Genomic DNA, 12,351 nt, shown 5'->3' on the forward strand with positions numbered 1-12,351 from the left:
TGTGATAATCAAACCTCAAGTTGGTTTAGGCTGTGCTAGTATACTACAGTTTCAGAACTATCTACTTTGTCTGTAGGGACTTTCTGAAAAAGCAAATTTGCAATTAAAGAGTTTCATTTAGGTACTAGCTCCTGGTAGAGCTATCAGCACTGGGTTTGAACTAAGATCTGTTTAGCCTTCCAGTCTGTGTAGGTAACCTTGATGGCCTTCAGACTAGAGATTTTGATGCCTACATATAGTTCTATTAAAATAATCAGGTACTCTGTAGCTTTGAAACCCTCTTGTCTTACAGATGTGGTTAGGTGTTGATGTACCAAATCAAGGTAGTAAACAGTCCAAGATGCAGTTGGAGGCCATCCTGCCCTGCCCTATGCTCTGTGAACTGACCTAGCTAGGCCTTGTTCCTCTATCTGTGAATGCGTGACTCATCGATATGGGCGTTTGTGTTGGGCCCATACCAACCTTGTTTAGTCCCACAGTGTTTTGTTCGCCCCACGGAAGCAAAGAAAGCAGCAGATGAAGCCAAGATGAGGTTTGCCCACATAGATGGAGATCATTTGACGTTGCTGAATGTCTACCATGCTTTCAAGCAAAGTAAGTCTGTTTTAGTAAAATTATTTGTTATGCTTTGTGCTGCCAACTTTGGTTTCTGGGTTCCAAGGACAGTTGAAAGGCTTGGGTTTTGTTATTTAGGTGTTACTTTCCTTTGGGGGGTCAAACAAAACCAAAAAGCTACCCAAGCAATCTTGTAATAAACTGATGAGCATGCAAATAAGCCAGGCTTTTAAATCAATGCTGGGTAACCTTGGACAGAAGGAAGCAAGTGTTCCTGTAATTAAGAAATACTGGAAGTTTATCTGACATTAATTATAAAAAAATCTGCATAATTGCTTAGTGATTTTTCAGGGAGAGCCGTGCAGAAAAAACTGTGAATTTGGAGAAGGATATGTTCCTAGAACAAAAACCTTTTTAATTCTAACTTCTTAATGTAGTTAGGAATTCTATAATAAGGCTTTGGAGTAGATTAAGAGGCAAGTGGATGATGCATCAACAAGAAGTAACGTAGAACTGTGTAATACATATGTTTCAATTATGTAACTTCTGTGGATGGAATTTAGAGAAAATATATGATCCTTTTCAGCATAGCTGAAATATATTTTAGCAGCTTAAAGAAGATAAGAATGAACAGGTGAAGCTAGGAGTTCTCTTGAAAAATGAGAAAGTGGCCCACTTTTTTTAACAGTGACTTATATTGGTGGCAAATAAAAAGATTGCTATAAACTGCCAGCTGTGTAAACTTAGATGCTCCAGTTACATTTTTCCTGTAAGCAAACGAAAAACCAGTCTTTTTACCCTAAGTAAGAAGAAATGCAACATAGTGCCTCTTTCTGTTGTATGTTTGATTTAGGAATTTTGTATTGAAACCTTGTAACACTACCACTATGTGACGATCCAAAGCAAGGGCCTAAGTGCGAACAAATGTATTGTTTGTTTAAAACAATAGCTGAGAAATTGCTATGAAATGTCTCTGAACTGAAGACATGTGTTGCTTGTTTTTTTGCCTGTTAGCTTTTTCGTTAATGGGATCCAGGATGTCTTGCAGACATTTTGTGCATATTTCTGGAAGCCATTGCTTTAATACTCAGGTTTCTGAGGGATGGAATTTTTTCAGGAATCATCTTGTGAAATTGTGAATTGAATTCTGGGATCAGAAGACAAAATGCTACTACTGTTTTTATCTAGAACAGTGTAAAACATTTCTGGGTTATCTACAATGCATAGTTCAGTTGACTCAGAAAATAGTATGTTGTGGTACTGTACAGTAGAATCATAACTGTTCAACAGCTTCATTCATACTTCTTTTAAAATATGTTCTGTAAGGTAAAGCGCAGAAAGAATTTGGACTTATCTTGACTTCCATAACCTTCATTTGTTTCAATGCAAATTAAGAAAAGTCTCTTCTTTCCAAGAGTTACCTCAAGTTTTAATTCTTGTTAACGCTGGCTTTGTTGGATTATTAAGCAGACAAAGATTAGAAGAGCATTACTTGAAAAGTAAGATAATTGCTAGGGAGAACTGGGTTTCTTGATGTGAAACATGCAGGTATTTATCCTGACAGAATGGCTGAGGCTTGCTGTTTCAACAGATTTCTTCTCAGAGCTATCAGCAGTAGGAACAGTAAGAGTACAGAGTTCTGTTACAGTCGCTGTGTTTTACCAGTCGCATTTACTTAAACTGCCGTGAGGCGTGTCACACTTAGACTGTATAGCTCTTAGCTGTTACTTGAGTGCTTAACATAAATAGGGTTTAATTTCTCAAATACAGCATAGTTATGTACAGTTGTCTTTTGTGTTCATTGCATGCTGCAGTTAAACATTGTACAGTGTTCCTTACATCATGTTATGTCTTCAGGTTTGGAAGATGGTTTTTCTAGTTGCAGGATGGGATTTTTGAAATGCCCAAAATTTAGTGGTGTGATATTTCAGCAAAACAGTGATTGTGTTCATGTTATCTTGGTGAGGAGAAAACCCCCTGATTTTCTTCTGTCCTGATCACATGCTTCTTGAATAGAAAAGTTTTGGCACGTTACCTAGCGCAACAAATCAACTGAATAAACCAAGAGCTGTTATCATTGATAAAGGTTTATGGATATTTTTTTCTGGTTCATCTGACTGATGAATTGGTTGGTTGCTGTTTTATTTACTTGTTCTAATTTTGATTCATGTTTTCTAATGTTGCAGATCATGAGTCGGTTCAGTGGTGTTATGACAACTTCATTAACTACAGGTCCCTGATGTCTGCAGACAATGTACGCCAACAGCTGTCACGAATCATGGATAGATTTAATTTGCCCCGTAGAAGCACAGATTTTACCAGCCGAGACTATTACATCAACATAAGAAAGGCATTAGTTACTGGGTATTTCATGCAGGTATGTGTGTATTCTCATAGGGAACTTAGTTCAGTGTTTATGTGGCTCATAATGTTAGTATGGTTGTTATAATCTGCTAAAGCTTAATAAATGTTACTTAAATCATACGTATCTAACTATATTGCCACCTAGTCTTTGTCAGGTTGCGAGGTGATGACTCAAGTAGCATGTTCTTTAGTCAAATGGAAAAGAAATTGTAGGCAATCTTACTTGTGTATCAAAATCTCGATTCTGGCATGACTATTCAGGAAGTAACTACATAAAACATTTCAAAGTAACTGCAGAATATGTAGATCTAAAATTATTTGTAATCTGATACCAAAGGGGAAGTATAGTGGTATATAAATATGAAAAACACATGATCTTTACAGAAAGAGAGTATTTTCTTCTGTGTATTTTTCCATATTTATATTTCACTTTCCAATTACATGAGTCAGACACTGGAGCAGTTCTGTAATCTGTAATGTGCTGTCACCTGCACGCTTTGCATTTCAGGTTAAGCATGCCCCAAGCTAGAATGCAGGCTGCTTGGGCTTTTGTTTGTTATTTTTTTGTTTGGCTTTGGTTTGTTTTTTGGGTTTTTTTCCCTTAGTCCCATCATGCTGTGTTTTTTCTCTTCAATATTCATCATTAGGATTGCTAGTGTCTCTTTGCTGGCTCTTGCAGGTACAGAACGTGAATTGTCATCCTCACTGACTCTGGACTGTTGTGATAACACTTTTCCTAGCAAAAATGCATTTTGACACATCTCTGCTAGAGCCTAATACCTCGCTTCTGGAGAGCACAGTGTCTTATCTTTAAGAGGCTGACCAGTGCCCATGGCATTTCCTGATGTTTCCTTGGGCTGTGCTCTCATGGTGTTTGAACACAAACACTTGCCAGTTGGTCAGCACTGTGCAGGGGAGGATGGTACAGGCCTGACAAGTGCTGCACTTACACACCTGAACTGGGGCACAGACTTGGGCACCCTGTAAATTGCCCCTGCCAAGTGCTGTCTCCAGGGCTCAGCCAGACAGTCTGCATCAGAAACATGTTTCCTGGGTTTTCAGAATACAGAAATACTAATGTCAGCAACTGCATGTCACTGTAATGCAAAAGGGAGATTATGGCTGTTGGCTGGTTTTAAATATTAAAATGGTTCTAAAGCCTTGCTTGCTGTTACCTTTCAGACAAGCAGGCTGTAACTGTGTTCAGTCCTTGAATTTGGGACATGTTTTCTGCATATTTCTAGGCGAATGCTTCAGAACGCATTCTCACCTACACCTTTAATGCTGTAAATGTTCTGAAAGACAAAGAACAGTTCAGCATTTCATTTTGGGCCCTAGGCAGGTCTGAGTGCCACAGCTGCACTTTGTTTGGCACCATACCCCATGCCTTCTTTCACTTAATTGGACCTGTGGGGAGGTCATGTCCTTGGAAGTTTGTGTGCTGTCAGTTTGTTTTATGTTACTTGGAGTGAAACTTCCTCTAATTGGTGTTTTTGTATTAGAAGACACTTATTCCCATGGATGGGGAGCTGCACCAGTGTTGGTGCAAGTAGATTTTTTGGTCTCTGTGTTTTAGGAGTTAAAGATCTGACTTAGTAATTTTGCTCTGAATAAAGTAGTAAGTAGGCTTATGCAGATGAAAATTAAAGCCTGTCCAGAAGTCTCCTTGGGCTTCCATGGTCAATAGGTTGTTTACCACCTCCCTCACCCAAAATGCCTAATCGAATTTTTGGGGTGTATCAAGAGATAGCTATAGCAGAGCTTTAGAAACTATTTGGAGTGGAAGCCGTTTCAGCAGTTACTCTTCTGCTTTAAAGTGTTTCAGTCCATTTTAGTTTGAGTTTCTTCAACTCTTTAAACCTCCATGATAGTGTGATACCTATTTGACCTTGACTCTGAACCTTCTGTGATGAATTCCACATTGCTTTAAGTAACCTTCAATAGAAAAAATTTAAATACTCAGATGTTATTTACCAGCAGCTGAAGTACTTAAAATTGTAGTCTGTATACACATTACAACCTCACCGAGCCAATATTCAGGTTGTAGCATTTGGGGGCTCTTGTTCAGAAAACCTTAGTAATGAAATGCATACATCATCCTTTGTTCTCTTAGTACAGAACATGTGTGGAATTCCAAGTGTGGGCACTTGCAAAATGTGTGCATGTACTGTAGACAGTTTCTGCATGTAAAGGTCTATGGACAACACATGGCAGAAGTTGATTCTTCAAACTTTCTAAATGTAAAAATGCAGTGTGAAGTGGAGAAAGCAGTAGCAGCCATTGTCCTGGAACAGTTTTCATTTGCTGCATTGTTTTGTACTTTGGTAGCTACCTACTGTCCTAAAACCAGTCATAAAATTTCACTATAGAATTTTCTATACTAATCAAGACCTCTGGTTTATGTCAGACAGTATAGGCTTGTACTGATTATTGTGGTAATACTGGTTATATAATCAGTACTAAGTACTGTATGTTTACCTGCCTTCAGTTGTGTGTCAGAGACAGATAAATGTGGAATTTCTGCTGGTGATGAATCATCTCTTTACTCTCCATGTTTAAATGCAAATTTGAATTCCAGTAAATCTGCCATAGACAAGCAAAGTGAATAGTAAAATAATTTAAAACTGTCAATAGTTCAGTGTATAGTATAGAACTTCTGGAAAGATAGATATTGACAAGAAGTTAAATGTCTTAAAAATTTTTTGCTGTGTCTCAGATTTCTTCTAGTTTATATAATGCAAAACTTTTTAAAATAACTTTCTATATTGCACATCAGAATATGCAAAGTATATGTAAAATACAGCAAGGGTGATGCTCGCAAAAAGAGGTACTGATTTCTCAATGTTTTTTTCTGGATTTAGGCTGTTGTGGAAAGGGAGAGGAATTGGCATATGAACTAGGTATAGCTTATTTCTCCTACTTCTGTTAAGTAAGCATGTTTTATAGAAACATCTAAATAGGATAAATACTGTAGCTTAGTGTTAGCAGGGGATAAAGTAAGTCACAAGAATAGGTAACTCCTTAATGGAGGCTTATCCCTGATATCCATTGAAAACTAAGCTTAGAAGTGTTAATAGTAGCTGAAGTAACTGTGGTAAAGACTGAGCAAAAAACAGTCATACTACAGAAAGTAAGCTAAGGAAACAAAATAGAATTGGAAAAGGCAAGCAAATGACAATATCTTTAGGATGGGTCATCTTCCTCTTAGTGATTTTGTTTATTATCAGTTGTCTAAGCAGCCTAGGTTTTTATCATTGTATTTTCAGTCTAGTATTGAAGACAGAACAAGAACTGATAGTTGAAAATTTAAATCATTATTTAAAGGTGGAAGCAAGTCCTGTGGTGTTTTCAACAAAGAATGGGTTTGGTTGGAAGGGACCACAGTTGGATCATTTGATCCAGTCTCTCTGCTCAGAGTCATCTAGAGCACATGGCACAGGATTGTGTTCAGCCAGTTTGGAGTATATCCAGTCAGGGAAACCACAAACTCTCTGGGCAATCTCTTGCAGTGCTCTGTCACCGTACAGTCAAGAAGTTCTTCCTCATGTTCAGATGGGACTTCAGTCAGTTTCTGTCTGTTGCTTCTTGTCCTATTGCTTGGCACCATGGAAGAGAACCTGGCTCCATCCTCCTGCTACCCTCTCTTCAGATACTGATAGGCACTGATGAGGTCCCTCTTCTCAAGGCTGAACAGGCCCAGCTCCCTCAACCTTTCCTCGTAACAGAGGTGCTCCAGTCCCTTCATCATCTTTATAGCACTTCTATGCACCTGCTCCAGGAGCTCCATGTCTCTATTGTACTGAGCAGCCCAGATCTGGACACTCCAGATGGACCTCACTAGGGCTGAGCAGAGGAGCAGGATCACCTCCCTCAACCTGCCAGCACTGCTCTTCCTAATGCACCCAAGGATACCATTGGCCCTCTTGGCCAGAAAGGTATTAAGATCAAGCTTGGAATCTTTCTTGGGAGATGTGACTTAGTCAAACACAAGCTATATATATCATGGTCATTACGAAGGATAAACTTAAATGACCAGTACAGGAAGTTAGATGTCAGATGTTTTGCGTTCTAATTAAAATCTCATTCCTGATGCTACTCAGTCTTTGGTGCTTATTTCTTGTATGGAATTATGTATATTTTGAAGTCTTCACATAATCAGTCTCCTACAATAATAGAATGGTAATAAAATAAACCTATGACATGAAGGTGATCACTGGTGCATTTAATAGTATTCATTTTGCTCTTCAAGAATGCAGAAGAATGGTGTAAAACTTTTTAATAGCTTCAGAAATACTCTTGTGTGTGCTGCAAGCAGAAATTTTGGAAATCCGGGCAACTGCCAGGGTGCCTTTGGTGCATGCTAACATTTTTTTGTCAGAAAGAACAAGGAACAATCACTTCTCTGAACTGTCTGTCAAGACTAGCATGCCACAATGTGTAGCCTTAAATCTAAAATGGCTGGATATTGTGATACTATTCCTGCTTTTGACCTTCCAAGTGCATTTGGATTTAGTGTTAATGTTTGACTGAAGACCCCTGATTTTGCCCTCTAGGTTCAGTGATGTGATAGCTAATAAATAAGCACAAGCATACTTAAAATTTCAGAGGAGAGTGTGTAATTCTTGATAAAATTGTGATTAGAACTTGAAGTAAAACATTTTCCTCTGGTGGTACGTGCCACTGTTTCCATGTGGGTTTGTCATGTTCATAAAAGTATTATAATTGTCTCTAAATCATCAGCCAGATGGGCTTTCTGCGGCTGCAGAGTAATCTGTAGCAGAGATACATGGGCTGGCTTGGCACTTGACTATTCTTTTAGAGTCATGTCCAGATAGCCTAAATCTTTGGTGATCTTGGGGTTCAGGTATGTTCTGTAGTATCTTGCTTGCTACCACTACTCATCAAAAAATGAACCCATTTCCTAGACATACTTTGTATGATCCTGTTGTTTCTGTGGAAGCTTATGCTTTTTATACTCCAAAAAACATCACAGAATGGTTGAGGTGAAAGGGCCCTCTGGAAGATACCTGGTCCAACCACCCCTGTATTTACAGGCATTGGTACTATGCATGCCAGGGTTTCAGAGGAGTGATATAAACTACCTCCCATTTGTCCTTGTTTGCTCCCTTATGTCAACCTTGGTGCTTGCCTGAGCCCATTCTGAATTCTTTCAGCTCAGTGACCTGGCAGGCCACTTTGAGAGTGGAAGCAAGAATGGGCTCAGTCAGCTGTGCTGGAATAGTGCAGACCAGGAGTGAGCAGGAAGATGCAGCAGCTGGCAGATCACCATGGCTTGCTGTGGAGCCATAGCTTCACTGTGTATTTCCCCACAGAGTTGCTATCACTGATCCTGAAATTCTTTACCAAGGTGTGTGCCAACAAGCACACTTTGTAGAAACATCTGAAGAGGATAAATACTGCAGCTCACTGTTAGCTCAGGATTGAAGCCAGTCACAATAGTATGTAAGCACCTAAAGGTGGCTTATCCCCGATACCAATAGTCTAAGGAAACGTTTTCTTCATTATTGGGGTTATTTCAATTCTTGTCCTTCCCTGGAAATGACGAGTTAACTGTACATTTCTGTAACATTTATTTTTCTTTGAGTATGCTTCAGAACGACGCAAAGACAGTAAGAAACAACTGTACCATTATAAATGACATGGAAAAGGACATGGTATTTGGGAAAGGTAGATTATTAGACTTTACTGTTTTAATAAGCATGGGTGAGACTGAGGTGCTAAAGGTAAACTGTACTGAATTTAGCAGCACACTTGTCTAGAATGAATCCTAAATAATGCATTGTTCTGTCAATTTCTAGGAAGAGCTAGAACAGGTGAAACAGATACTTCTGTATGCATGTGGACTTTTGATCCGAAAAATGAAACTGATTTCTAAACAAAACTGCTTTTGAAAAAAATTATAATCCCACAGCAAGGTGTGCTGTGTTTGTGCTAGGCCTGTGACAGATGAGTGTCTGGTCTAGTCTGGTTTGCACCTATACTGCTATTTAATTTTACAGGTGGTGTATTGAGTTGAACAAAATTAAGCCTAAATCATTACAGGCAGTGTGCTGTTAATCTCTATGTAAAGGAACCTCTTTTGGCTTCCCAGAGTTGAAATAAAGTATAATCTCTAAAATCTTGAGTGACATAATTTGCAAATTATTGAAGTACTTTGTTCTACTCTTAAAACGTGTTCTGGATATTACTTTCATAATATATGAAAGAGAAGCACTTTCTAAGTAATTGCTTACTAGAGAGATACTCTGGCTTAAAATTTGACGTAGCTATTGCTTTAGAAGACCTGGGGTTTTAATCTATGAGGTGGAAATCACTCTTGACTAGGAAAGAAAAAAAAAAGTGAAATATACCTAGGAATTTAAGAAAACAAGGAAGTACACAGTCTGTATTAAAGGAAAACAGCTAATAATGATCTTATTAAAAATGTGTCTTTTTGATGTCTTTCAGCCATTGCCAACCTGTTCAGTCTTTTCACTCTGTGTGTGTGTGTGTATATATATATGAGATGAGGTTATTTTCAATTACTGGTATCAAAGGGTTAATTGTAGTTGTTCTGTTAGATTAGCTGTTTGTACAGAGGATATCATTCTAAGGATAACTGTCTGCTTTACCAAATCTTAATGAGCTAGGTATCGGAGCATCTTGGCAAGGCAGGCATTATTCGCTTTCATAGAGTGAGAAGCTTAGTCAGAGGGAGGTTAATTGATTTTCACCAAGGTCACAGCACAAGTGTGTTGCTGAACCTACATTTTCCAGCTCTGAAGCTGGTGCTGTAGCAAGACCTGTCTCATAAAAGGATAACATTGTAGCTTACTGGTCTCACAGTGGCTACTGCAAGTGAAATGCTTGGAGCAAATGTCTGTAGTAGACCACAGTTGGCTTTATGTGATGTTGCAGACCTGTCCAGTATATGTTCCCTTCCAATACTTTGTGTTTGCATTGCTGCTGTTCTAATAATGATTATTCTCTTTGGGTGATAATTATTTTTTGTATGTTGCTTGAATTGTGTTTTAGAATATACACTTACCACGGTGGTTAGCAAAAACATCTGGCATCTTGATTGTGTCTATAAAAAAACATGAATAGTTGAAGTGGTCAAGTAATGTGCCAAATTTAGATGAGGTTTGAAAGTTGGGATAGTATGTTTTGAATAGAACACTTAATCAGCTTGAAATGGCTTCATTTAAAAATTGGCTGTGTTAATGAAATAATGTCTTTTTATTTAGGTGGCACATTTGGAGCGAACAGGGCATTACTTAACAGTAAAAGATAACCAGGTGGTGCAGTTGCATCCCTCCACTGTTCTTGATCACAAACCAGAATGGGTGCTGTATAATGAGTTTGTCCTTACAACGAAGAATTACATCCGGACATGTACAGACATCAAGCCAGAATGGTAAGCCAGAGTCTTGCAACAGTCATGACCTACTGTAGAGTTCTTGGAGTTTTTTGTCCTTTTTTTAAGTTGAGATAATTCTTTTCGCTTTCCCTGAAGCTAGTTTTACAAAAATGGTTTGAGGAATGTCAATGGTATGGACTTGAGATCTTGTAGATGACTGAAGATTTTCTTTGTGGATACTTGTGCCTGTTCGTGGGTTTTGCGTTTAGACCTCTGATGCCTGGACTCTGTATGCAGCTTGACTTAGAACAGCAGCTTCAAAAAGCCTGGAGGTGCTTGGAGTTGAGAGGTTTGGGGGTATGTCCTAGCACCCACTTGCATGCCTGAGTTAGGAAGTGCCAGTACCTTGGTATCAGTGCTTCTGTTCTCAAGATCTGGGACTTCCTTTGTCTGATTTTTTCAGAAGGCTCTGAACAGCATTTCATGCTTTCTTAAAATTCTAAGGTGATAATAGTGGTACAACTTGCCATGTCGTGATATTTATTCATCAACAGAGTATTATCAAGGAAATCAGAAGCCTGAATCTCTGCAGACAAGCAGAGTTCTGAAGCATCTTGTTTGTCTTTAAGGCTGTACTTTAACTGCCGGGTTGTACTAAGCTTTGGGGACATGGGAAGCTCTTCAGTTGGTGAAATTTTATTGTTGTGCAAGAGGAGTTTGGATTCATAAGCTGGAAAACAACAGCATATATATATACATATAGATACAGATATATATAAAATCTGTAGTATCTTAATGTACAATGTGTTTGAATCCCGGCTTAGAAATCTTGTTTCAACAAACACTGTCTAGCCTAAAGCAGGATCCTATGGCCTTGGTTGGATTTTTAAGTTTAAAATGGCTACGGCTGAACTGTACTCTGACGCAAAACACGGATGTTTGCACTGACTTCTGTGGCTGACGGACTCTGACATTACGTGGTGGCTCTGGCTGTGTGGGTTACCATGGCAGGTACTGAAGCAGCAGCAAGAGTCTGAAAGGGGCATATGGCCAAACAGGAGCCTCTCGTGAGACTCGTGTGTGCGCTTTTTGCTTTGGACTTAGACACTTGCTCAGGATGGCACTGCTATTTTAAATGTGTGAGCATGTGTGTAAACTTCAGTTAGTCTTAAAATTGCAGAATGAGCTGAAAATAATGGATAACCTTTGTTTCCTTCAGTTGTAGAATTTCTGTAAGGTGCATCTTAAAGTTTGATTATCAGTAACAAGCTTTTCCTTTTTTGACAGGCTGGTGAAAATTGCCCCTCAATATTATGACATGAGCAATTTTCCACAGTGTGAAGCAAAGAGACAGTTGGATCGCATCATTGCCAAACTTCAGTCCAAGGAATACTCACAGTACTGAATCTATGCTTTGAACTGAAGTTATTCAGAGGACAGCTTTAAGAGATGAAAGGATTCAAAGTTCAAGTTGTGCTCTTCACTTTGGTTCAATAATGGCCTTTATTTGAAAGCTTTTTAATTTTTCTTTACAGTAAATATTCCATTCTGATTTCATAAATTAAACATTTATGCCTCCCTTTTGTGTTGACACTGTAGCTCATACTGGAAAAGCTAATCAATGTTTTGCAGTTTATTGAAAGTAGTTCTATATATAACAATGTTATAAGCATTTCTTTAGAAATGGTTGAAAATGCTTCTAAAAATGTGATTATCGACCATGGTATGCATGATCGTTGTAATTGTTGACATTCCTTTTAGAAGTTGTGAAATGTTACAACTTGTGCTTCTGTAGACACAATCTTCGGCTTCAGTACAAGGGTACTGACTTCAATAAAGTCTATTTATACTAATTTTGTGCCACAGTATGTCAGTATTTCTGTTGTTCTGATTGAAATATGAGAAGCCCATTTAGTCTCTCATTAAACTGCTGTCTGATTGACATGGCAGTAGTTTAATATTTTAATATTTAAAGTGCAGATGTTTAAGCAGCACAGTGATGATACAATATGATGCATACAATGTTGATCCCTTGCAAACTTGTTAAAATTATTTAGGAAAAATGAAAATGC

At 38.4% G+C, this 12,351-nt stretch overlaps 1 protein-coding gene across 1 annotated transcript in view; it reads left to right on the plus strand.

The window, feature by feature from the left end:
- Positions 1 to 12,132, plus strand: part of DHX15 (DEAH-box helicase 15) — a 46,791-nt gene extending 34,659 nt beyond the window's left edge. Inside the window, exons 11-14 of the mRNA XM_082281742.1 lie at positions 472 to 594; positions 2,742 to 2,932; positions 10,167 to 10,336; positions 11,567 to 12,132. Of these exons, the coding sequence (XP_082137868.1) occupies positions 472 to 594; positions 2,742 to 2,932; positions 10,167 to 10,336; positions 11,567 to 11,684 (602 nt within the window). The 3' untranslated portion in view covers positions 11,685 to 12,132. The remainder of the gene's footprint in view (positions 1 to 471; positions 595 to 2,741; positions 2,933 to 10,166; positions 10,337 to 11,566) is intronic.
- The last annotated feature ends 219 nt before the right edge of the window (positions 12,133 to 12,351 follow it).

Source organism: Coloeus monedula (assembly GCF_965178545.1).
Source record: "Coloeus monedula genome assembly, chromosome: 5".
In the NCBI taxonomy this organism is placed as follows: Eukaryota; Metazoa; Chordata; class Aves; order Passeriformes; family Corvidae; genus Coloeus; species Coloeus monedula.